Source organism: Staurois parvus, unplaced genomic scaffold (genome assembly GCF_062004578.1).
Source record: "Staurois parvus isolate SC_StPar_1 unplaced genomic scaffold, SC_StPar_1.0 ptg000068l, whole genome shotgun sequence".
NCBI lineage: Eukaryota > Metazoa > Chordata > Amphibia > Anura > Ranidae > Staurois > Staurois parvus.
Genome location: NW_028317864.1, coordinates 10,836,574 through 10,864,105, shown reverse-complemented (window position 1 = coordinate 10,864,105; position 27,532 = coordinate 10,836,574). Strand labels below are relative to the sequence as shown.

The 27,532-nt window shown below is 40.7% G+C and overlaps 1 protein-coding gene across 9 annotated transcripts in view; it reads right to left on the bottom strand.

The window, feature by feature from the left end:
• Window positions 1–27,532, bottom strand: part of HUWE1 (HECT, UBA and WWE domain containing E3 ubiquitin protein ligase 1) — a 229,241-nt gene that overhangs the window by 111,887 nt on the left and 89,822 nt on the right. For 5 of the 9 annotated variants that reach the window (XM_089669150.1, XM_089669155.1, XM_089669153.1 and 2 more), the window contains exons 16-31: window positions 25,198–25,303; window positions 24,902–25,006; window positions 24,447–24,548; window positions 23,895–23,975; window positions 23,669–23,775; window positions 20,936–21,113; window positions 19,319–19,437; window positions 16,933–17,144; window positions 11,350–11,407; window positions 10,148–10,324; window positions 9,649–9,894; window positions 7,683–7,816; window positions 7,408–7,505; window positions 3,356–3,541; window positions 3,048–3,264; window positions 2,486–2,608 (exon numbers count right to left, since the gene is read on the bottom strand). In XM_089669150.1, coding sequence (XP_089525276.1) covers window positions 2,486–2,608; window positions 3,048–3,264; window positions 3,356–3,541; window positions 7,408–7,505; window positions 7,683–7,816; window positions 9,649–9,894; window positions 10,148–10,324; window positions 11,350–11,407; window positions 16,933–17,144; window positions 19,319–19,437; window positions 20,936–21,113; window positions 23,669–23,775; window positions 23,895–23,975; window positions 24,447–24,548; window positions 24,902–25,006; window positions 25,198–25,303 — 2,249 coding nt within the window. The remainder of the gene's footprint in view (window positions 1–2,485; window positions 2,609–3,047; window positions 3,265–3,355; window positions 3,542–7,407; window positions 7,506–7,682; window positions 7,817–9,648; window positions 9,895–10,147; window positions 10,325–11,349; window positions 11,408–16,932; window positions 17,145–19,318; window positions 19,438–20,935; window positions 21,114–23,668; window positions 23,776–23,894; window positions 23,976–24,446; window positions 24,549–24,901; window positions 25,007–25,197; window positions 25,304–27,532) is intronic. The other 4 variants (XM_089669152.1, XM_089669158.1, XM_089669154.1 and 1 more) reach the window with 1 other exon arrangement.

Below are 27,532 nucleotides of genomic sequence, written 5' to 3'. Positions count from 1 at the left end.
GAGAAAAAATAACTACATAAAGATCATACAACATAAAAAGCCATACAATTTCTCCATAACATGTCAACGATGGTAAACATAAGATACAAAAGGATAAAGCCACCCACATATACATTACCTACAACCCATCACCTATTTAAAAAAAACTAAAAATTGCAAATCGCCACAAATCATTAACTGCATTATTGGAGTGCTGGCTGTCTCACAGCTGTGGAACGAGGGAAAGGAATCTTGCATTCACTAAGAGTATGCACCTAATTAAGGGCTGAACAAAGGAAGGCATCTGGTGGACCTTCCCCGAGAGGCTGCAGGATCAACCAAAGGAGGGCCTATTCTCACATAACAACCTCCAGACAAACTAACTCCAGGAGAGTGTACCTGAAGCAGCAAGCTAGGGTGTACCACCTGCTAACAATCCAGTGAGGCACAGGGCCCTCCAGTGATCTACTCCTACCATGTAGGATCTTTGGTTTCTGTACCTAGGTTTGTGCACCTATTTTCAAAGCAGTGTTCTAAGGAAAGCGTGCAAAACTAATAATCTAAGCATTGTCCAATGCAGGGACCAGGCGACTTTCCCTGTCATGTGGGGGACTCCCACTCCATCCCAGAGGTAGGAATCTAAACCAGAAAGCTTGGTTAAGGCCACAGCTCCTGACATGGATGCAACTATCTATTCTGAGGAATCATATGGTAGCTCAGAAGTTCAAGTTATTCCAGCAAGTGAAATCCACCAGATACAAGATGAGGGATCTGGTCCAGCCTCTTTTATATACTAGGGACTACCTGGGCCAACAGTGGCAGTAGATGGAGAAGGGTGGAAAACAGCTATGTCCCCTTGAAGACCAGGTGAACTAGATGCTCCTTGGATATGGCATCTGCATCCCAGATTTTAGGCACACTCAGTTGAGGGCAGAGACAAACATACTGACAGTTACAACATACTGAGCCCAAAAGATCTTGAATATCCTGAACCAAGACAGCCAAGGTGGCTTCTTTCCAGCCGTTTTCTGTATGCCGGTTCTGCCGAATAGTTTTTAAGACAAAAGAGTATGCATATCTGGACAGGCAGGAAGCCCACCCTAGACATCAAACACAAGGAGTCAGCCAAACCATCTACATAATGTACCCAGAGCATTTGCCAGGAGTTCCAAGTGCTGAATGAATTCAGCATCTGTAGTGATGAATCCCACCCTTACACTCCTGACAAGCATACCCCCTCAGTAAGTGGGTCTTCAGGGACTGGGTCACATCACTGCAGATCATCTCTGCTCTGGACCTGTATAGCACCCTCCACCAAGAGCCAAGGTGGGCGCCTGAATGCAGGATCTAGTGCCCAAACCAACTTTACAGGAGAGCCGTGCCTCTTCTCTGGAAGGGTCCAAGTATGGTCATCGAAGTCATTGACATGAGGGACACTGATACAGAAGCTGCTGTATTGTAGCGGTCGCTACAATACGGCGGACAAAGTTGATTGAAGGATTTCAGTAAGTGCATCAGTCACAGTACACTCAAAAGTAGAAATGAATGGGCCCGAACACTCAACCCTTAACCAATGTAAATCCAGTTTTATATAATGAGAACCAGTGCTTTGGATTCACTGCAGCTGCTGTGCCAAGTGCTATACTAATCGCACCAGCCCTTATATACACACACTCTTTTTATACAGCGCTACTGGTTTTTGTTTTAACGTGCACCAAACAAGCATATTCTCTGCAATGCTCATATACACAAATAAAACTGAAACATGATTCAATAAAGTGTTCTTTGTGCATATAAAGTGTACATTGCCTTCAAATTATTCACAGTATAATGCACAAAGTCTACGAACTTAATAAAGTGTTTGTTCTCAAACAATTGCTCCATTTCCAACAATCAGTGCCATAGTGTTCCCGAAATCCTCCACCATAAACACAGAACACTCACCAGATTTACATGACTACCTATCACAGATGAGTCATACAAAGCTTAGTATCATGGATAACAACCATCAGCCTTCTCCTCCTTGGGCCAGCTGTACTCCTTCCTTTTATATGTCTCACACAACATGTAGGGAGGGATGGTGAGAGACTACCATAGTGTCCCTTTACATCCGACTGCCCCATAGGGAACAGAGGGCTGTGTCCATGTCCATTCTGCAGAAGTGGAGCCAACACGGACCCTTCACTTGCCTGCTCAGCGGGGATCAGTGGACAGATCTCCCACTGAGCAGGTGGATCTGCTTGGCAGGGTCCGCCCAGGTGAAAGGGTCCTAAGCCAGCTGCCTAGGAAATACGCACTCCAGTGCTTCCAAATCTGTACAATATATATAAGTACTAATATGAAAAAGAGAAATGACTCAAAGCTGGAGCTACAGACATTGTAAGCAGCACTTGTTTCTTTATCAGTACAGGTAGAAATTCTTATATTTTTCCCTAAACTCTAGCATAGCAGCACTGCGACTTCTCTGAAGACACCAGGAAATGGACAAAGAAGATTGTTTACTTACTCAAAGAGTGCATTGTGTCCACCAGAACATAAAAATTTCTGTAGCATCAGATGATAAGGATATTTACGTTCATCAAACAACATGGGAGATGTGAAGCCAACTGAACATATGAAGAATGTTAACCTAATAAAAAAACAAACAAACAAGAGTTTTAGTTTAGTTAAAGGAAATCTGGGAGGCTGGCATTGTAGACCAACTTTTCTGAAAATACCAGGTGGTCACTTTCAAGGGAAGCAGTCAAAAAATACATCTGAAATTGGGCTCCTACAAAAAGTAGCTTTCCCCAAATCATTAGCCACATACCAATTCTAGGGTTAGAGAAAGTAAACCTATTCAGTTAATCATTGCCCCAGAAGTAATGTGCAGTCATTGAGGAAATGGTTGACAGCATACAAGCCCAATTACAGATGTCCTGCTTCCTGATGGGATCCTGATAATAAATAACTTTAAACAAAGTTAAAACGATTCTTTGATCTTAAAACTATAAAATAAAAAAATAAATCAAACAGTTTTCTTGTCTTGGTAGGTCTTAAGAGCAAATATTTCAATACACTTCACTTACCTGAACCTAGGTGTCGGGGTATAAGGAGGAGGCTGCCAAGAAAGGCCTTTGGTAAGCAATTTGGTGAGAGAAGAAGCAGTGGAACGAGCAGCAGGAGTGGGTGCTGTGGTGGTGCTTGCTGCATGGTGACTTCTCCTTTGCCGAACAGGAGATCCAACACACAGCTTAACCAGGAGACCAAACAGCTCGGCTAAAGCACGACCTAATCTTGAGGAAGCTTGAATAAAGAGATAATTTTGTAAAATAACAGACAAATTTAAATTGAAATGTGAGGTAGAGATTTATTGTGCTACATAAATCTATCTTACCTGACAGTAGAGGTTTGATCTGTTTAATACGGGCAGCCATCGCGGGGGTAATCTTAGGCTTACCCTTGGGGTCGGAAGTGCTTGGTTCATCAGTTTCCATAGGGGCCAGGGTATCTCCATCCAGCCCAATACCTTCTAAAAGTCCAGTGGTTTCTTCACTGGCAGCTGAGCTTTCAACCTCTCCTTCTAAAATAAAGAAAAAAGAAAAAAAAAAAAAAAGGTTAACAGGAAAACCTCATTATTGTTTAAATAATACATTAAGTTCCTATGGTAGGCGTGAGTTAATTAACCGATAGCAAAAAGTGTGTTTTCTACTCAATGTAAAATCCCTTTCTCCAGTAGTTTACTGAAGTTAAACACTACAGCATTGCTTCTCCCCCTACCCCCTGGGAGCAAAACCTTTATACAATAGGATTTTTGTACTCACTGTAAAATTCTCCGGAGTCCATTCAGGGACACAGCAAAAAAAAGGAGGACTGGACACAGGCAAACAGTCCAGGGAACTCCCACTATCAGCATGCCTCAGTTTGTAGCAAGCAGTACCAAGAACATAATCAAACCAGAAAAGTGGGACCTGTGTCCCTCAATGGACTAAAAGGATTTTACAGAAAGTACAAAAAAATGGAGAATTTTTACCTACCTGTAAATTCAATATCTTTGAGTACAGTACAGGACTTCTAGTATAAATCATGGGTATAGGCTACTATTTTCAGGTGACTGGTCACTCGCAAAAGCTTTGCTGAAAGAGCCACCGGTTCAACCTCCTTTAACCCTACCCTCTCTGTGGGACTCGAGTTTTGTAGCAAGCAATAAAGAGACAGGACAGAGTGGAGGGACTGCGTAATGTACTATACTCACAGATATGGAATGTACATGCAAGTCAAAATACCCATCATCTTAGAGGGGGCAGAGGCAAAGACTTGTAGTCATACACCATGGCATGTTGCCAAGCAATAAACAGATGGATTGGCAACAAAATAAAACAGCAAAACAGGCCCATGGAAAAAAAAGGCCAACAGATCAGAAAAACTCCAGATTACAGCCTGAAGCACCTTGCAGCTGAAGATCGAATCAACAGAGGCCTGGAGATCCACCCTGCAAATCTTTACTAGGTATGAATAGAGGACCAGGTGGTACCCTGGCAACCCTGCGAATCAGATGCTTAAAAAGTTAAAGACCCAAAAAGCACAGACAGATCATCCAGAGGAGCAAAGAAGTCTCAGGTGACAAGGTGGACCATATAACCATAGGGTAACAGGATTTCATATTACATGTTAGCACCTACAGAAGACACAGAACAAATGTTCCCTGAAGTGCTAAGGGTGTGTGCAGATAGAGAAACACCGCCTGCGCTCTAGGACTCAAACAAGGGGTGGAGGGATTGAAGAAACCTCAAAACAAATCCACCAGCACTGTACATGGAAGGTTGTGCAGCTCTAGAACAAGTCTGGGGAGGCCTGACCGATACGGTTAAGTGAAGCAAAAAGAAAGAGCGCACCAACCTTGCGCATTACCTCAGTAAATCTGTGATTTTATTAAATAAAATATATATACTGACAAACAAGGAAGTCTACTTTGAGAGTCTACCCTCGTGACGTGACTCACACTGGCTCTGCACTCCCTAGTTCCTTGGAGGATCTGTAATGCTTGTTTTACTTCCTTGTTTGTGAGTATATATATTTTATTCAATAACATCACAGATTTACTGAGGTAATGCGCAAGGTTGGTGCGCTCTTTTTGCTTCACTTCATTGTTAAGGGTGTGTGACCTGAGGGTCACCTGCGGCATTGTCATACTGTGTCTAGATATAGACGTATTACACCCACGGTGATGCAACTAAGCTCAGGGTGTGAGGCAAGGCTTCAGGACTCAACACCATGGCAGCAGGCAGCTGGTTTGAGTCAGATTTTCAGAGGTGACCAAGATATAATGGAGAACGGAGATACACTTGGCTCTTTGCAAAGTGAGAACAGCAGTAGGGGGAGATTCTCCCTTAACACTGAATGGCAGAAAGGAGAGCAGAGCATGCAATATTTTACCCAGCAGATGACACCAGCACTCAATCCCTAAGTCGGTATTTAATGCCAAAAGGCAGCACAGTGGCTAAATGGTTAGCACTTCCGCCTGGCAGTACTCGGGTCGCTGGTTCAAATCCCAGCCACGGCACCACCTGCCTAGAGTTTGCATGTTCTCCCTGTGACTGTGTGGGTTTCCTCCGGGTACTCCGGTTTTCTCCCACACTACAAAGACATGCTGGTAGGTTAATTGGATCCTGACTAAATTGGCCCTAGTATGTGTCTGTATGAATGTAAGTTAGGGACCTTAGATTGTACGCCCCTTAAAGGTTAGGGACTGATGTGAATGTACAGAGAGTGTGTGTGAGTGAGAGAGAGAGAGAGAGAGAGAGAGAGAGGGGGGGGGGAGTGTGTGTGTGAGAGAGAGAGAGAGAGGGGGGGGGGGGGAGTGTGTGTGTGTGAGAGAGAGGGGGGGGGGGGGGAGTGTGTGTGTGTGAGAGAGAGGGGGGGGGAGTGTGAGAGAGAGAGGGGGGGGGGGGAGTGTGAGAGAGAGAGGGGGGGGGGGAGTGTGAGAGAGAGAGAGGGGAGAGAGAGAGGAGAGAGAGAGAGAGAGAGAGAGAGAGAGAGAGAGAGAGAGAGAGAGAGAGAGAGAGAGAGAGAGAGAGAGAGAGAGAGAGAGAGAGAGAGAGAGAGAGAGAGAGAGTAAAGCGCTGCGCTGCACTATATATGTACCTGAAATGAAAAAATAAAAAAGTATATGACTTTCTGTAATGAATGAGGAAAATATATATTTTCAAAAATAGATGAATTAATCGAGGGCCTTGAAATCCAGTGTTTGTGCCATACTCAGGGGAGCCCCACAGAATTACTGACTTGTACCAAAAGATCTGCAAGGTCAATTAAATAACCGGAGTGGAACCTTCTTTTGCAAGCAGAATTCTCACTCACTTTCACTTCTGACCCAGCTGCAAAGGTCGGGGCCAGTTAGTATTTAGTGAAGGCAGCCAAAAGCATGTCCACTGGACTCTTACAAGAGGAGGCATCTAGGACTAGATAGTAAGCTCCAAGGAGCCCTAACCCTCTTGTATTGAACTGTATTGTTTCTGTATTGTCTCCCGTTATATGTAAAGCATTCAGCAAACTGTTGGCGCTATATAAATCCTGTATAATAATAATAGGACTAATATCACTAGCCCCTTGTTAAGGAGAGATATAGAAGGATTTGCCAAGGGTGAGGCTACTCATTCCAGGAACTAGGGTAACTGCTTCACAGCTGAAAGAATCTATCAGGAAGCATCTGTTCTTCAAAGTGAACATGTTCAATCTCCAGGTGATTAACAAAAAGCCATTTTGTTTGCAAAAGCTGACCTTGGCTGCAGAAATAAACTCAAACCCAAGTTGAAACACAAATAGGTTGCTTTACTAAAACTGGAGTGCGCAAAATGTGGTACAGTTGTGCAAAGTAGCCAAGAAATGGTAGTTGACTGGTTTCTATGCAGAGCTGCACCATATTCTGCACTCTACAGTTTTTTTTTAAATCAACCCCAAAGTGTGTTGTAGAAAACTTGCATGAGACTGTAGACAGCCTCTCTGATGAAAGCTGCCATTTCAGTTAATTTACTAATTGGTGAAAAGTTGCCTGCATGAGACCTGTTGGCAGAAGGTTCATCCAGATGTCTACTGTGTATCCTAATGAACACTAGGAGAAAGTTCTTACATTAGGATGTTTGAAACACTACTACCAAACCTTTAATTAAAAAAAAAGAAAAGAGAAACATTACATGTAATATTGTGGCATAGGAGCACCTCAGAAGGTGCTCCGGAGTTTTGCATGCCTTTTTCCTCCCATCAATGTAATGTGGCAGCAAGAACAAAGAACATTGTTAGGGGCAAGTGACCGAACATCCTGAGTAAATATTGCAAGGACAGTTTTTTTAAGGGGTCATGCATAAAATACAGTTGCAAATATTTTAAGTTTCATTAAAACAAAAAATTCCCAACGTTAATATAACATTCAAAAACAAGTGAAAGCCATACCTGCTCTTTTGGCTCCTTGGGGCAGTGGGGTTGTTTTCTCCTCTTTGGGGGCAAGTTTCAGCATGTCTGCCTGACCAAACTCACATCCAGGGGGCAGGCTGACAGGAAAAATAAAGCAAATGCTATTTACCATTCATCACAAGTTAGATTTTTCAATTTAACACAACCTATGTCTAAACAATTTGAATAAAAGGATATATAAAAGATTCTGAATCTCATGAAAGCTAGTTTATAGTCACATACAGATGAAACACAATCTACTCCCTTAGTAGTACCTGTTAGGCGTGCAGAGAGAAAGTAAGACCGTGCTTTCCCACACCAGAGAGCAGTACAGCTGGCTGAGCTTGTTCAAAACATTCAGTCCCAACTGAGATCCCCATTGGTTCACAGAGATGGCACGGATTTCGCTCTGGTGAATCACAGTGAAATTGAGGAACAAAAGGGAAAAAAAAGAAAGAAAAAGTTAAAAAGGAAAAAAAGTAGGTTTTCTACAATTTATTTGATTAGCTCTAAAAATATATATATTTTTAAAGTTATGTAACTCTGAAATACCACACTCATTTACAACTGCAGTCAGCAGCCAGGTTGGTTCACACCATAAAGGTGCATTCAAATACATACTTTTATGCGCATTCCCGCACTCCCCATTTAGGGCAGCCTAATGCTTTGGGGTTCTATTACGAAATCAGAGCACTCGCATGTGTTTCCAATCAGTGAGGGAAACAGCATGCGAGAAGGCATGCCCCCGTGCTGAAAGTGGCGTGTACAAGTCCGCAAGGATACTCTGCAATTCACTATCAACTGACTTAAGTGTGTATTCGCACTACAGATGTGTGCGAAATTCTTTGCAGTGCGATTTGAGCCCATTCATTTTGCAAGGGCTCAATTTGCACCACAGCCACATGAAAAAGGTGCAGGAGCCTATGTTGCAGCAGCGGAATGGACACAACCATGCGAGCCAATTCTTGCAACGTTTGGCAATTTCTTTTGGGGTGTCATGAATTTAACATTGACACCTGTGGCAGACCGCATTAACAGAAAGCCATTTCAGTGCGGTGCAGGAAACACTCAGGATTCACTGCATTTCCCACACCACATATATGTATATATAAAACATACATCAGAATGATTCAAAAGACGACCAAAAAAATAGATTAAAAAAATGTACTAATCCTGCGGGTCTTCAACTGGTCAGAAAAAATAAACAAGCAAACAATGTTTGGATTTCTTATTAGAAAGCTTAGCATCCTCCACAAACTAGTGTCCCAGAAGCACCCAGTATTTAAAACTGGGAAGAATTAGGAACAAAATTTTTTTTAAGTTTTCATGTCAAAAGTTTTTTGATAAGTATAAAACAAATGTTTTAAAAGCTAACTCCACCTTTCAGACCACATTACATATTACACCCATATTTAGGAAGCAGCATGAAAAATGACCAGCATGCATCGCTTCCCAAGCCCAAACTGGCTCCTCCCATTTACAGGATTGCGCAAGTTTATCTACCTGCCAGCTCTGGTCATATTTGAAATCGGCACAGATGTTCATGGCTCCGTCCGCAACATTCATTCATAGAAATCTGTGATTGAAGCAATTAGAAAGTCCCATCTGCCACTGCAGTAAAGGGACTGTCGTTCCCAAAAGGACCCCAAGTACGGTGACATCACTGCACCTGTAGTTCATTGATACTTCCTCCAGCTCTGATGCTGAACATCCATAACTCTGTACAGACCAAGGGCTCAAGGAAGAGTCTGTAAGAGCATTGCATCCATGATCCACTGATCACTGCTGAAATGCTTTGTAGGCTCAAATACAAGAAAATAATAAATGTATATGTTTGCAAAAAAGTGGATTATTTTTTTCTTTGAGAAGGTAGAATTCTCCCTTAAAAACATTAACGAAAATCACAGTTCCACTCTCGCAGTTACATTTGAGAAAACCTCACTGTGTGGGGAGAACACCTAAAAAACCCCAATCAGAAAAGCCTTTTTTGCACCATCTGAAATTATGCCAACTTCTTCATTGAAGCTTCTAATGGAGGAAGCTATATTCATCCATGTGCCCCATGCCCAAAGACAGAACTTTGTTGGCTGGCAAGATTCTCTCCCCGGACAAAGACCCAGTGGCTGAAGCTTAGTGCGAGCATTCAGGTAAACAAGAAGCCTGGACCTCAATAGCCAAGTGAAAATAATTGAAACTTTCCTCTAAAAATGACTTCCCTGTAGCAGGGAGGTACCTTCTTACCTGTCCCACTCGGCAAGTGTGGACAAACATCATAATGTAAGCATGGGCAGCCGTAAGGGCATGAAGCAATGGTGTTGCCTGGGCAGAGAGAGTAGCATCTGCAACGTTCCCTGCAGAGGCCAATTCACGTAACAATACAGATCCACCAGGTGCCTCAATTGGTCGATGTAGAGGATCCAGAGAGGAAAGAATAGAGTCCAGCTGAAGAAGTCCTTCCTGAAGGACCTTGGGCTCATGAGACAATGTCTAAAGAGGGAGAAAAAAAAAGGATTTTTTTTTTTTTTGAATGAAGGGGAAAAAAAAAAATCAGTTACCAGCTTGACTTGTAAAACGCAAGACCTTATCTCCTAGTAAAGTATTAGAAATCAAGTCAATCGGAAGTTTTAAGGCATGTGTTTTGTTTGTTTGGTTTTTTTTTTACAGATACTTTAGTACCCTGCAAGTTCTGTGTCCCTCAAACACCTAGAAAATGTCTGATTACAGACTTTCTGAAACTTACCAAAATAGATTTGCATACTCCAGCCACAGCCTGGCAAGCAGCAGATGTGGGGAAGTCAATAGGTAGATTAGGAAGGCCCAGAATGGTGACCAGTGGGAGAAGGCCTTTTTGACTCACAAATTCCTGGCAGTGATCATCTGTTGTGTTGTTGCTCAATATGGATTCTACAAATTTCATCTGTGAAGTAAGGAGATCATCAGTAAAGGGAGTGAAGAATCCCCATACAAAAGAGATATATCTAGATAGATCGATCTCTATATATAGAGATAGATCGATAAATAAATTATATAAATATAAAAAATAAAAATAACCCCTACAAGTACACAGCATAGTGCACTAAACCCAAACAAGAAAAAAGTGACAGCAAGATATTCTCTGCTAGGAAGAAACTGGACAAGAAAAAAGATTTAAAAATGTTTGGACTTTATAGAAAACTGAACTAATGAAGCTGGGGCCAAAAAGGCAGTCAGAAGGAAAAAGGACTGGCCACCAGTATTGTCTGTAGTCTACTGGCAGCTAATCTTTTACCCATTACTACCAACTTTGCATACCTTGTTCTCAAGGTCTCTGTGTGGAGGTGGCCATCTTGGTAGATGACAGATGTAATCATTATTATATTTTAAATCTCAACTCCAGGCAGATATAAAATACACAAAAGGAATGCAGCTCTGTATGCTATAAAACATTCTTAAATGCATTATTAATGCAAGCAGTGCAAGAACTCGAATTTCACATGGTACTGGTCTCACAGCCCACTGTACAAAAAAAAAAAATCTCAGACTGGGAGAAGCAGCATAAGGAGCCAGTCAGTTGTGTTGCAGTACTCATGTGTTAACAGGGCGCACACTGATGGAGGGAGCAGTGTGTTAAAAATGAGCAAATCAGTCTACAGCTTCTTCTACCAATTAACTGCAGTGGAGTAAAAAAAAAATAAAAAAAAATTGCCCTGCCAGACAGGCCTTAGCTGTGAAAATCTGGGAACTGGATGGGCAGAAAAAGAAGCCTTTAGTCATATAAAACATCTCCCACATATGCATTTTATTTGCGTATTTAGCGGTTTGCCTGACTTTCAGTCCTAATCAATCCTCACTGTATACATACACACACTATATCACTAAATGCAACAACAGACACCAAAAAACAGTCATTCATTCAAGACTTTGAAGTTACAAATCATTGGATAGGTACTCAATAAAACTCACCACATTCAGGATATAGTCCATGAGGGGAATGGGAATTCTTTCCTCAGTTCCTACCACACTAGAAAATAAATATACTATTAAAAATAAAATCTAAACTGAAGGCAAGCAAAGCTCAAATGAATAAAAAAAGTATACATTTCATATCTGGGAATACACTTAATAGTTGTTATAGAAACCCATAGGGCCAGTGGTCGTGCTGGGATAAAGCAGGCCAAGGACAGACAAATGAACATTGCCATGGAGACTAATGTCTTAGTTACCAAAATCAACAGCGCAAAAATACAATAAATGTGGTCTTGGGTGGCAAAAAACCTGTGTAACAACCTTTTTTGACTATAGCGCCACACTATTCCACAAGGGGTGGATAGACATTCTCCCTGTTCATTTTGAATGTCAGGCATAATACATTTAACAAAAACAATGCAAATAGTAAAAAATAAAAAAAATAAAAATACATAACCATTAGTGGTGCACCAAAATTCTGGTGCCGAAACCGAAAATTCAAAATGCACTTGGCCGAAAACCGAAACGCGCAGTTTTTAAATATGAATATATATTTTATGGGAAAAAATACACTTTGAATAAAAAAAAAACCAATATATACCCCAATTGTTTTGTAAAATATGTAAGAGGATGTTATGGCGAGTAAATAGATAACATGTCACGCTTTAAAATTGCGCACGCTCGTGGAATGGCATGAAACTGCGGTGCTTAAAAATCTCCATGGGTGATGCTTTCAAAATATCTACAGGTTAGCAGTGTAAGGTTACAGAGGAGGTCTAGTGTAAGAATTTTTGCTCTTGCTCTGATGTTCGTGGCGATAGCTCACCTGTGTGGTTTGAACACCATTTACATATGTGGGCATGGCCTACGTATGTGTTCACTATGTGTGAGCACGGGCGATGGGGGCACTTTTAAAAATGTGGGGTTTTTATTTTTTTTTTTTTTTTAAAAAGGAAGACGCTTTTATTCTTATCACAAGAAATGTATGCTTCCCTTGCGTAGGAATAATTAGAGACAGGTACTCTTTATGGAGAGATATGGGGTTAATAAGACCCCACATCTCTCCTCTGCCATGTAAAGCACTGGATCAAAAAAAGCATTGATCTAGTGCCTTTAAAAAAAAATGTCCGGCACCAGAAGTGACATAACTCCGGTCCTCCAAGGGCATAGAAATATGCGGCAGCCATCTTTCCTTCACTCATCTCTATGCTCAGCTCCAGGATCGATGGTTTCTCAGGTAAAATTGAACCACCGATTGGTGGCCGGGCAGGCGGCTTTGAGGGGCGGGATTTTTTCGGCACCTGTATCGGTGCTTTTTTTTTCATATTTTTCATATTGGCCGACAGCCGAAAGCGGTGTTCTCAGCCAAAACCTTTCGGCCACCGGAATTTCATGCCTCCCTAATAACCACTTATTTGTAAACTCACTTTTTCGATGCATGACATTGGTGTATCTAAAGATAAGTTATTATTTAGGCTACCAATATATTTCTATTGGAGCTCTCTGGGGGGCCAATCGCAGAGCCAAGCAGGGCACTAGCTATCAGAGTAGAATGAATTTTTGTTGTGCCAGGAGGTGGGGAGATTTACCTCCTCTGTCTCAAAAATTGAAAGAGGTGTAGAGATGAGAGATATTGTGGGGGACATTTTCTAGATCAGGGTTATACGAAAGGAGGCCCACAGGTCAAAGCACATATCACCAGCACACTGTGGATCTTTAAAATAATGTACAAACGTTCATTGAGATGATCACAGCGGTAAGGTGCAACATTTCGGAGCTGCGCAGGACCCCTTCCATCAGGCATGTGATGTCATCAATGTGCAATGAAAATCACATGACTCACCACCACCTTGCCAGCAATTACCAGCTGTCAAACTTACAGCCAGGACTTTTGTATTGCAAAAGCAGCTACAGCTGCAAAAGCTCGACAGTATTAAGATGATTCCCTTCTATCTCATGAACACCCATAAAAAGAGCAATACTCTCCAGAAATTCTGCATATAATTTGAGATTTTCCATTATTACCAACTGTCCCCAATTCATGTGTGTCTGTGCAAATTTAACAGGCCAGTCTTTACACATTTAGTTAGGTCCATATATATTTGGACACAGGCACAATTTTAGATTTTTTCAGGTATTTAGCAAAACATATTCAAACTATAGTTCTATAATGGATATGGGCTGAAAGCGCACACTCTCAGCTTTAATTGGAGGGTATGCACATCCAAATTGGAGGAAGGGTTTAAGAATTACAGCTCTTAAGAGTAGCCACCCCCCCTTTTTCAAAGGACCAAAAGCAATTGGACAATTGAATCAAAAGCTGTTTCATGGCCAGGTGTGGGCTACTCCTTTGTTTTTTCTTCATCAATTAAGCAGGAAAAAGGGCTGGAGTTGATTCTAAGTGTGGTATTTGCATTTGGAATCTATTGCTGAGAACCCACATCATGCGTTCAAAGGAGCTGTCCATGCTAGTGAAGTAGGTCATTGTAAGGCTTCAAAGACTAAACAAGTCCATCAGAGAGATAGCAGCAACATTAGGAGTGGCCAAATCAACAGTTTGGTACATTCTGAGAAAGAAAAACGCACTGGTGAGCTCAGCAACATAAAAAGGCATGGACATACATGGAAGACAACAGTGGTGGATGATCGCAGGATCCTCTCTTTGGTAAAGAAAAACCCATTCACCACATGAAGACAAATGAAGGACACTCCCCAGGAGGTGGGCGTATCATTGTGAAAGTCTACAATCAAGAGAAGACTTCTCGAAAACAAATACAGAGTGTTCACCACAAGGTGCAAACCATTCATAAGCCTGAAGAATAGAAAAGCCAGATTAGACTTTGCCAAAAAAAAAAGCATCTAAAAACGCCAGACCAGTTCTGGAAAAGCATTCTTTGGATGGATGAAACTAAGATTAATCTGTACCAGAATGATGGAAAGAAAAAAAGAGTGGAGAAGGCTTGGAACAGCTCATGATCCGAAGCACACAATGTCATCTGTAAAACATGGTGGAGGCAGTGTGATGGCATGGGCATGCATGGCTTCCAGTGGCACTGGGTCATTGGTATTTATGGATGATGTGACAGAAGCAGCCGGATGAATTCTGCAGTGTTTAGAGATATACTGTCAGCCCAGATTCAGACAAATGATGCAAAGTTGATTGGACGGCGCTTCACAGTACAGATGGACAATGATCCAAAGCACACTGCAAAAGCAACCCAGGAGCTTTTGAAGGAAAAGAAGTGGAATATTCTGCAATGGCTGAGTCAATCACTTGATCTCAACCCAATTGAGCATGCATTTCACTTGCTGAAGGTAAAACTAAAGGCAGAAAGACCCACAAACAAAGAACTGAAGACAGCTGCAGTTAGATCCTGGCAAAGCATCAGAAAAGAGGAAACCCAGTCTTTGGTGATGTCCATGGCTTCCAGACTGCAGGCAGTCATTGCCAGTAAAGGATTCTCAACAAAATATTACAAACATTTTATTTATGATTATATTCAATTGTCCAGTTACTTTTGGACCCTTGAAAAAGGAGAGGTGGCTACTCTTAAGAGCTGTAATTCTTAAACCTTTCCTCCAATTTGGCTGTACATACCGTCAAATTAAACCGGAGAGCGTGTGCTTTCAGCCCATATCCATTATATAAATATAGCTTGAATATGTTTTGGTAAGTAGCTGAAAAAAATACAAAAATTGTGACTGTTTAAATATATATGGACCTAACTGTACTTGATGCTCGTGAACTCGGCACAACTCTCATGCATAGTGGTCAATGAAACCTAGATATTCATGACAAAAAGTTAATAAAATCACAACATAAAGTCTTAGGAAGCACAGCATTACAAAAGAATAATTTGTTCAGGAAAACGCAAATTGCTACAGCTTTGACTGCTGATAACCAAGCCGACTATTCAGTTTGAACAGTAATCTGGTCTTGATGTTTGTATACTGGCTACTCAGATGCCATAGACCATTGGGCTTATCCACCCCACAAAACAACCACACATTTCAGAAGATACATCCAGGCTTATTTAGTCCACTTCACTGTGGTACTTACATTCCACAGTTGCATGAATGAAACTGTTTATTATTCTTAAGTTGTATTCTTGACACTACAGAATGAGGCACTAGCCACTGCCTTTCAGACGCAGGGAATTTCAATTCATATCGCCTGACGCCCGGGACATGTCATTTTGGGTGCTGGGGAGGTAGTTTTTATTCTACCTTTAGCCCTGCTGCAGGCAAACAGCAGGGCTCATTTGTCAGGTGGAAGCATTCAGGTGGCAGCGCTGCCACCCGATTGCTTCCACACAGCCCATTATGTTGCCAGCCTGCACCCCCCCTGCCCGCTATGTCTCCCGGGCACCACTTGCACATTTGCGGGCCAAGGACCAGTTTAGTGGGTGCCAGCAGGGAGGACAGCAGACACATCCGCTCCCCTCCCCTTCTTGCCCTGACCCGGAAGTGATGTAATGTCAATTCAAGGTCCCCATCAAGGCCGAGAAAGAATGTAAGGCAATGCAGTGTGCACTGCATTACATTCAGGGGAGCACAGGGGAGACATGAAGGTCTCTTAGACCTGGAAAAATGTTTTTAATTAAAAAAAAAAAAAAAAAAAAAAAAAAAAAAAAATGAAGTTACACCCAAGCATATAACCATCCCAAATTTTTCAAGACGCCCACATATGTACGCACGGACAAATGTAAAAGCACACACTGTGGCACCTACGCATGAAAATGAGGATTGCGATACACGTTACATATCACCTGGCGCATGCCAGAATGAGAGCAATAATTCCAGCACCAGACCTCCTCCGTAACACAAAAGTGATGACCTATAAGGAGCTTTGAAAGCATCACCTATAAAAAATATAGGGTACTAAAGTTTGTTGCCATTTCACAAGCGCGCACAAATGTAAGGTTTGACATATATCTATTTACTCGATGCAACCTTGTCATTTATATTTTACAAAAAAATGTGATAAGGTAATTTAAGGGCACAGACAGCAATAAATTAAGTGTATTTTTTTACAGAAATTTTGCGTTTCCTAGTTGTTTGTGGTAATATCATGTGACATAAAAAATTGGAAACTACCGCTATTTTATTCTCTAGGGTCTCTGATTTCAGAAAATAAAGTTTTGGAGTTTTGTGTAATATTCAGGCCTTAATGATTTTTTAAATGTGTGCAAATAAGGCAAAAACTCTGGCAGCGAAAGGGATAAATGATAAGCCCGACACTCCCCTTTCCTGACAAGCATCCAGTCGGTGCTCATTACATTGCAAGGTCTCTCTCCTCCCTGCTAGTCCCCGGGTGCGGCGCTGGAGACAGGCGGGGAGGAGGAGATAAAACGTGTAATATTTTTAACGTTGCGCTGTTTAAGTCGCCATAAAGCCCCTTTTGTTTTTTAAAGCCCCAGACATTACTTAAAGCGGATTTAAATACAGGTTTGGTTAAAATTTATTTTTTATTAGGACAAGTAGATTGTCATGAGGGACAAGTAGATTGGGACATCGATTTAGTCCCTGGACAAGTAGTTTTTTTCAAATATTTCCACACCCCTGAGACGGCACACTTACTGTTGACTTTGCTCAACATCACTCTGCTGGTTGGTGCTGAAGCTCTGCATAGCTTGTACCTCCTCCTCTTCCTCATCCTCACTGGAAGCCTCTTCAGCAGCATGGTTAGACCGTGGTGGTGGAGCAGATGTTGTTCCATCAGCCTTTTGAATTGATGGCTTTTGACAAATATACCTTGGATCCCTACCAAGATTGCATATTTCTTCCAAAAGCTAAAAAGGACAGATAACCTTGTATTTACTGCAGTTGAAACTGTAACATCAACTACATTAAAAAACTACAAGATATATTTCATGTGTTGCTCTATAATGCCAATTAATAAGCATAAATATGCAATTTCTTCTGGACACATTTTATTTTATGAAATGTGTAAAATAATGAGGGTTGCTTTCTGATTAATGAAACATCCAATAAACCCCCATTACTCATTAATTAATTAAGTCAAGGAAATTCAAATAAACAAACATTCTCAAAGCTAACCTAGACTTTGGTAGGACAGTTTCGGTGTCAATATATACTACTTTTTTTTTTTTTTTGCGGCCTTGTCGAGACATTAGGATGCAAGGGGAGATCTTTCCAAAGAAAGGGAAATGGTGTCTTAGTTGCTGCTATAATAGGTATCCCCACTGGAAAGATTTACCTTAATTCATGTTCCAGTAAAAACTCAAAATGTTGGATTCTCGCTTACTTTCAGGTGATGATGGTCATTAAGACATAGAAGGTAAACATCCTCCACAAGTAAGGGCACAGACAGCAATAACAACCTGACATGGGTTTTAACCTTTCCCTATTTTATCCAATAGGAAAAAAAAAGAATGTTTAAAAAAAAAAAAAAACCCTATAAATGTGTACGTACAAAAAAGTAGGCTGGGATCCCATTTTAACCCGAAACCGGCTAAAACGAATCCTAAAAACTCTAGTGAATACTAAACTGACAAATACATCATAGCAAAAGTGCTATCACAGCAATAGTAGATGTGATACCAAATACAATCAAAGCTTTTTTACATTAAAACAGCATTGAAAATCTCCACCAAAGGTCTCTAAATGTCTACCATTTTTGCAACTTATTGTTTTCTCCCTTTTTTTTCTTCTTTTTCTATACACGGCACTTGTGTACACAGTTTATTTTTATGTCTCTCCATCAGTACATATTCTGTAATACTCCGCGATTACCTTGTATGTTTTATTTCTGTTGCTCAATGCATCTGTTTTTGACTGATTCTCTGCTATCTATTCTATTATAAAATTCTTCGTAAAAGAAAATCTGCACCAAAAAATGTGCTTCTGAATTATCCCACACCACGGAATGCCCATACTGTAAAATACAACATCAGAACATCTCAATCACTGACTTCGAGCCACTCTGTCACATCAGTGAAATGTCTAGCTCGCCAATACAGAATCTTTCTTGGAACCTCCTAAAGTCATTTTTTAAGTCTGAAAAAGCAGCTTCAAAACTGTGGCATTTCCTAAAAGTTCATCTAAAGCAATGTTGCCATCTGTGTCCCTGCTGGTAAGATTCAATCTTTGTTTGACCTGGTGACTATTGTGAAATCTGCCTAAAAGTAAGGGGAAATCTAAAATTCTAAGCGGTCACTGAAAACAAGAATAAAAGGGGAAATCTTCAATGGAAACACTTGTTTCAGTAAGGCCTTGTTCACACCATACATGCAGAAAAACTGATGGAAACTGACGCATAGATTTCACTTGCAGAGATATCAGTTTAAATCACTTTTCATACACGTTCGAATGAGTTTTTCACATTGCAGACTCCTGCACAGAAAAATCTGCACGTGATACTAGTGTTGTGGTGTAAACAAGGTACATAGAGAACAATTGATTTTGTTGTGCCCTTGTAGAACGCTTTAAGAAAAACAGACCTCTCCGCACCATGGTGTGAAAGAGCCCTAAAAATGGTCATTGAGGATTCCCCATGCTTTGGAGAGATCTCATCCCTCGTGTGTCCCGACAGAGGAAGCAAGAAATTCCCAAAGCGTCACAAAAATAATAAAAACCCATGACGGGTGTTTTAAGGGTCTTGCTATATAAAAAAATTTAATTTTATGGTGTTGAAAGGCCAAGCTAAAAACAGCCAAGGCTTCTGAACAACTGTGCATTCAGGGAAAGCCATTTTCTCACCTTCTAGCTGTACCTAAACATTTGCAGAACCACAAGCGGTGGGAGAAAGGGGCAGGCAGAGGCAGGAAGTGTTTATATTTTTCCTATTCCTGCCTCTTTCATTCTTTTAAGTCTATAACGTCTATTGAAATGTAGGCAAATTTACAACAAAAACAATAACAGATCAACAGAATCATGTTAACTAATTTTAAATCAAGATGATCAATTATGCCCCCTTACCCAAAAGATAAATATAAAGGCTTACCTTAATAATAGCAGTGGTGGCATCTGTTTTTAAAGTGGGCTGGTGCCTCATCAGCTCATCAACAGCACTGCCCAGGTTAGAGGCTGTATCGCCTGCAGGAGACCGGAGAGAGGTCAAAGCTGGAAGAGACCACGGGCCTCTTAATCCCTCAGCTAGAGACCTGAAGAGCACTATACTAATCTGCACTACAGGTCTCTTCAGCAGGGGTTAGAGGTGGTTTAGAGAGTTTTGGGAAATACCAAGGATTGATCATTCAGGCTAAGGACTGAGCCTTGGACAGCTACAAGGAAAAGGTTTGCACTACTATATAAAAAAAGTTAATATTCATCAAAAATTTTATATATATATATTGGGAGAGTAAATATTTCACTGCAGTGCTTAACGACCTTGCCTGTGAGAAAACAGTTAACACAAGGTGTTTTAAAAAGTAAAAGGAACATGTCAACAAAGAAACAAGGGGGATGCCGTTGTATATAGGTGTCCCTACACCTCATTGGCTGTATGCTTGTTCTGGGTCAGTCACTTAGCAAGCAACGAATCAAAACCAGCATCATGGCCTCAGAGCTGGCACCACTGAAAACAAGTCAGCAAATGGAAGTTCCCGTGTTTCAATCCTAACAGGTTTCCTTTTGTTTTCTACTACAACTTAATAAAAAAAAAAGTGTGAAAGAACAACTAGGTAGGTACAATATTTCTTAGCTAAAAAAATGAATGCAGATATCTTAATAAATGCTACGATCATGAAGATATCCCTATTATTCAATTTATAAAGGAGCACCCAAAACCGGCATAAAAAGGAACTGACTTTTCTCATTCATGACACTCACAACTCATCCCCCATCTCCATCAGTAAGAGTGGGGCTTCCAGGTATAGGGGAACATGCAATCTATGCTTTGTGACAGCGCTCAAGCCTGAGCATACAACTGCCAGTCTGAAGCACTGTCATGTGAAGGGTCAACACTGGAGATTAACCAAGGTGACGCCCTGCACGCAGGCAGAAAGGGAGCATGGGTAGGTGAGCCATCAGCAGACACTGTCACTTTGCCTTGAATGGGTACTTGACAGTGTCTCTCTAAGGCAAACAGCACAATAAAAAGGACAGAAATCCATAGGAACCAAATTAAATTCACATTGCATGGAAGTAACTTCAAGAATCTGAATCATGATTGGTTGCTATTGAATATAACAATGTGTAGATCACTGCCCCTTTAAAGGAATTCTGAAAAGAAAAAATTCAAGGAGATAAGCTGCAGATATCTATAGAAGTGCCTATTCACTGTTGCCATTTAACAGCCATCAATTACAATACAGCAATCTGTTAATGCTCAACTCAACAAGGCAAGGGCTTTATATTGTCGTTACATAGCGTGAAAAGGGGCTAAAACCTCTGTCAGGTTTTTATTGCAATGAGGGGAGATTCCTTAACACACACTTTCTATACAAAAGACATCTGTTACCAGGACAGCAAATTAGGGAAATTCTAATTTGAATTTCAAACATGACAGAAAAAAAAAAAAAAACTAAACAGAGGTTCTTCTCCCTCCCATTATACCAAAAGCATAACCAATTTTGCTTGGAGTTGGGCGTTAAGTTGTACATTTAGTTTTGTTACATACCTAAAGGATCAGAGCTCCGCCGCCGCCTCATGGCAGGAAGGTAGTCCGGAGAAAGCAACACTTTAAACAATCTCTCGAAAGGTTGGCACTGCACAAATGACTGCAAACCACGGGCATTCAGACACAGTGCACTGAATACATTGGGGAGGGAGCCTAGAACTTCCCGGGTAGCAGGAACCTGTATAAACAAAACATTTTAGTTTTAGAGTGTCTTTAAGATTTAAGAAATGAGCCAAAAAATACACACATACACACACACACACAGTGAAGGAAATAAGTATTTGATCCCCTGCTGATTTTGAATGTTTGCCCACTCACAAAGAAACGATCAGTCTAAAAATCGAATGTTCGGTGTATTGTAACACTGAGAGACAGAATAGCAACAAAAAATTCAGCAGAAATGCATGCCTAACAAATGATGACTGATTTGCATGTTCATGAGGGAAATAAGTATTTGATCCCCTTCACAAAACATGACTTAATACTTGGTGGCAAATCCCTTGTTGGCAATCACAGAGGTCAGACGTTTCCTGTAGTTGGCCACCAGGTTTGCACACATCTCAGGAGGGATTTTGGCCCACTCCTCTTGGCAGATCCTCCAAGTCATTAAGGTTTGGTGGCTGACGTTTGGCAACTCAAACTTTCAGTTCCCTCCACAGATTTTCAATCGGATTAAGGTCTGGAGACTGGCTAGGCCACTCCAGGACCTTAATGTGCTTCTTCTTGAGCCACTCTGTTGCCTTGGCCGTGTGTTTTGGGTCATTGTGATGCTGGAACACCCATCCATAACACATTTTCATGCCCTGGCTGAGGGAAGAAGGTTCGCACCCAAGATTTGATGGTACATTGCCCCGTCCATCGTCCCTTTGATGCAGTGCAGTTGTCCTGTCCCCTTAGCAGAAAAACATCCCCAAAGCAGAATGTTTCCACCACCATGTTTGACAGTTGGGATGGTGTTCTTGGGGTCATAGGCAGCATTACTCCTTCTCCTCCAAACACGGCGAGTTGAGGCCAAAGAGCTCGATTATGGTCTCATCTGACCACAACACTTTCAACCAGTCCTCCTCTGCATCATTCAGATGTTCAGTGGCAGACTTCAGACGGGCCTGGACATGGGCTTTCTTGAGCAGAGGGACCTTGCGGGCACTGCAGGATATCAGTCCTTGTCGGCGTAGTGTGTTACCAATTGTTTTCTTGGTGACTGTGGTCCCAGCTGCCTGGAGATCATTGACAAGATCCTCACGTGTAGGTCTGGGATGATTCCTCACTGTTCTCATGATCTTTGACACTCCACGAGGTGAGATCTTGCATGGTGCACCAGCCCTAGGGAGACTGACAGTTGTTTTGTGTTTCTTCCATTTGCAAATGATTGCACCAACTGTTGTCACCTTCTCACCAAGCTGCTTGGTGATAGTTTGGTAGCCCAGTCCAGCCTTGTGTAGGTCTACAACCTTGTCCCTGACATCCCTGGACAGCTCTTTGGTCTTTGCCATGGTGGAGAGTTTGGAATCTGATTGTTTGATTGCTCCTTTGGACAAGTGTCTTTTATACAGGTAACAAAATGAGATTAGCAGCACTCCCTTTAAGAGACTGCTTCTAATCTCAGCTTGTTACCTATATGAAAGACACCTGGTAGCCAGAAATCCTGCTGAATGATAGGGGATCAAATACTTATTTCCCATATAAATAAATAAAACACAAAGACTTATTGTGTAATACTAAAAATAAAATTAATCTAAATGAAAGAACGAAGTTTAAGTCCCCGCTTCCGTAGCATTGAAGTATACATACTTTAGATGACTGTTGTGTTCAGCATGAATAATGAGAAATAGAATGGGGGCCTTATTGATTTGCATCAAAACAAATGTATTACTCAGATTCAAACGGTCACCCTTCAAATGGTACTAACCAACATAAGGGCTCATGTAGAAAGGCAGGCATTCCTGTCAAACATTGTTTTTGATTGGAACATAGCAGGTTCAAATGCGTGCATTCAAATACAAAACCAGCATTTGTCAAGAAAGGGCTTCGGTTTGACCTGCTTTACCAGCAATCTAAATGCACCTCAGCACTACGGAGTTGATTTACTAAAGGCAAATAGACTTCCACTTTGAAAGTGCAGTTGCACTAATTTTTCCCCGGAGTTTAGTGAAAAGTGAATGTGGTGAAACTTCGCTTTGTAAAGAATACCCAGGTGCAATAAAAACAGCATTTTTTTCTTGCACATGATGGAAATCAAAAGCGCTTCACCACATTCACTAAGCTCTGGGGAAAATGAATGCGACTGCACAGTCTATTTGCCTTTAGTAAATCAACCCCAATGTGCAAATCAAAATCAGCGTCTTAACAGTCATATACACTACTCCATTGAAGTCAATGAAAGTCTGCTTACCAGCACTGGAAGTGCATTTCAAAAGCACAGCAATGCAGGAAAACAGCCATCTATGTGAGCCCCAATGGTAATCATTGACCAAGGGAAATACATTTATCTTAATTTGATATGGTCATAAGAGATCATTCGGATACATGCATGTAGCTATAGATATAAAATACTCTCTAGGCCTTTGGATTAGTTCTGGTCAAAGGCCAAAATTATCACATTTTTGAGCTGAGGAATTAACATGGGCCAGTGCTGTCTACAATGACATTAGAACATTCAAAAAACAAGAAGTCTGATCCAATATTAGAGGGTTGTGTACCCCAAAGACCACCTTAGAAAACAGCAGAACTTACATCTTTGATAAGGAGAGCGTGCAACATCACATCGGTAAGACCGTTGTCTTGAAGAGAGGAGAGAAGTGAGGGTTCTTGAAATACAAAAACTGTGACCACTTCAGTAGCTGAGGTGGGAAAAAAAGCGCACATAAAAAAACAAAATTAACACATTGCATTATACAGAACACAGACATGAACAAAAACAATGATGAGATAAAATTTTCACATTTGTGATTGAACTTACCCAGCAAGAAGAGGGAAGGTCCATAGTACTCAGCATTGCTGATAATGTGTTTCAGGGATGTGGGAAGGGTTCCATCCATTACTTATGATAGGGGGGAAAAAAAAGGTACTTATAAGCAACATAAAACAGTTTCTTACAGTGTGCCTATACTCAAAACTCCCTTCCCCCACCCCGTTTTGATAGAATGGAGAAAGATTAAAAACCCTGTAAGGTTTTATTACAATCTGGGGCTCTGCTGTGACAAATGTTGCTTCACTTTATGTCCAAGGGCAAACCTTCTATAATACAGGGAGATCTATAACGGAAGCAGACCACTGAAAGTTGACAGAAATTCCGGAATTCCCCTAATTAACATAAACAGGCAATTTTACTTCTGCCTGTGTTACTGTTAAAAAGTTTTTCCCTAACTTCCTCTCCTGGGAGTCAAATTTTCATCAGACAAGAAGTGACAACTTCGACAGGAGGATCAAATCTTTCAGCACTTTATACAAAACGCAACAAAAGAAATGTTGTGTGTATAGGTACACTTGAAAAGACAAGGAAGGTACCTACCATGCCGAATGCCATCTGAAAAAGCAGGATCTTGAATGGCTTTCTTCAAGAAGTTTAGCATAGATTTCAACAAGGCAGCTCTTTGGGGAATGCATTGCACACCTGGAAATCAAAATAAAGTAATTATTTGTATGGTAATGCAATTGCCACATTTTTACGACAATTGCCATTGCAATTAAAATGAGAAGGAAAAAAAAAAAAACACCTAAAACCTAAACACCCACTTCTCCCTGATTAATGATCATAACAGGCATTGCCAAAGATCCAGAACACACAGGTCTCAAATTCTTGTGAATTCTGCCATGCCTAACTACCAGTGATATGGTGATGAACTCCCCTTTCCCCAACTCCCACAGAAAGACACACAGTTTTCCTAAAATAGAATTAGGAATAAGCTATGCAGACTTTTTAGCTTCAAAACACTGCTTAGCTGAGTTTCTGAGTCTGAGACTTACCGGAACGTGGCATAACTATGCTCCCAGTGCTACTGCTTGTGGGTAAAGGTCGAGGTTCAGTAGAGGTGGAAGGCCCTGGACTGCTCTCCATGGCCACATCAGACACTGGAAGATATCATACAATTACTTAACACATCAAAATAACATGTCAAAAGTAACAGAAGGAGGGGATGGATAAGAAAAGTATTCACATGGAGCAAGATAACCCCAAGACAAAAATATAGCAGGGGACTATTAAGTCTCAATGTATAAATGATTATTCTCACACAACTATTTCCATTTTCTTTTTCAATTACCTTCCATGTCTGTTTCCATCTCTTCCCCTTCCTGAACAGTAGCGGGGCGCTGGATTTTTGGTTTAATGACAAATGGGCACTCTTTCCTGCACAAGTCAACTTCATGCTAATTAGGAGAAGAAAAAAAAAAGGAAAGCAAAATATGAGAGATAAGCCATGACACAGTATAATTTCCAAGAAATGCAAACATAGCATATTGTACAGAAATATGTGTGTTATAGACTAATATGTGCAAAATCATGAATCAAACACATACACATACATATATCCATAATGTTATTACAAGCAAAAACAAAAAAATATCAAAATGGCCAAATAAATCTGAATCAACGTGAGTCCACTTTATATCGCAAAGGCCATATAAACCAAATAAATCTCTGTGGATGAAAGAATACCAAACAATCCAACACCAATAACTACAAGGAGACATCGAGGTGATCCCACAACCAAGGATATGTATGCGCTTACCAAATAATTTTGACCCTCTAACCAGATAAGTAAAAAAGTATATGTGTATCATGGACTCAACAAAAGCCTCCTTCTGCTTTAACCACTTCCAGTCTGGACACTTTTACCCCCTTCCTGACCAGGGCAATTTTCAGCTTTCAGCGCTATCACACTTTGAATGACAATTGTGCGGTCATGCAACACTGTACCCATATGAATTTTTTACCTTTTTTTTGAGACAGATAAAACTTTATTTTGGTGGTATTTATTTACCGCTGTGATTTTTATTTTTTTTGCTATGTAAATGAAAATGTCCCAAAATTTTGAAAAAAGTGTACTTCTTATAAAATTTTGCAAATAAATATTTCATCATAAATCTTGGCCAAAATTTATTCCATTATATTTTTAGTAAAAAAAAAAAAAAAAAGCCAAATTAGTTTATAACCAAAAATTATAATTTTTAAACTTTTTTTACTTTTTTTTTTTTTTAAGATTTATTTTTTACATACTGTCACCCTAGCAGTACAGTGTCACCATGGAGACACTGTACTACTTTTGGGGGGGGGTGAAGATTTTTTTTTTTTTTTTACACTGATTGCTTAAACATCCTATATGGGTGTAAAAGCGATCATTTCTCTTTTTCTCTGTCTGCATTCTTGCAGCCATTGAACACTGAGTGAGCTGTGATTGGTCACAGCTTGTCACATGGTATAAGGCTGTTGTGAATAGCCTTGTACCATGTGACCATTCACAGATTTCACACATAGTAAGCAATGATGTCAGAAGTGACATCTTGCTTACTACTTTGCATGTGATCACTGATTGGCTAATCAGTGATCACATGATCACTGATTGGCTAATCAGTGATCACATGATCGGGACCTCGTACAGCGGTCCCGTCCGATGATCGGTGTTTCACTGTGTCCCGGGGAGCGCGCACAAGCAGGGTGCGAGGAGGTCTTTTATAAACGGCCACCCGACCCTGCACTGCCACCGTCTGGCCGTTTATATACAACGGCCGGTCGGGAAGTGGTTAAGTCCAAGGGTCCAGTAACACTAGGATTTTTCAAAATGCAGGTGGAATCGCCACGATTCTGCACACAATCTGAAAACATGCTGTAGAAGTGTGAAAACGTGCTATCGCTGCAAAAACACGCATTTTCACACTTTTACAGTGCGCTTTCAAATCACAGCGATTCCACCCGCAATTTAAAAAACCCTAGTGTGAATGGAGCCTTATAGAAGGACCGACCAAATGGGAAGGGATCCAACAATGGGTTAATCCGATTTCTCTTCCATGGATACTCAAACGAAAGAAATATGCTCCACATGGTGTAAAACTTAATAAAAACAACTTTAATAAAAGAAGTATTGCACTTGTATTTACATATATAGAAATCGCATAAAACAAAATCCGTCTGGCATACAGAATCAGAAAAGCTGTCGCTTCCCGGTGCGAGGTGATGTAGCATATAAGCTCCTCCCTACGTCACATGTGACGTCTTCCCGTGTTGGATTATTTGGTATTCTTTCATCCACTGAGATTTATTTGGTTTATAGGGACTTTGCTATACAAGGTGGACTCACATTATTGACTTTGAACATTTGATTTCTTTTCTTTTTTGTTTATGCTTGTAAAAACATTTCCGGATATATGTATAAGTTTATAAGTACGTGATTCATGGCTTTACACATTATTCTCTAACTGACGTATATTTCATGGTACTGTTGCTGCACTTAAACACTTTTTACTTTATACTTTCTTTGTATATTCACATAAACGCAGTATTAAGGTTTCTTTTATAGCTTATTGAATCCTGAAGCTGATATACTGTCCTATTAAAGCCCAACTGAAATTTCAGAGAAATAATACATATAAATCTGATCA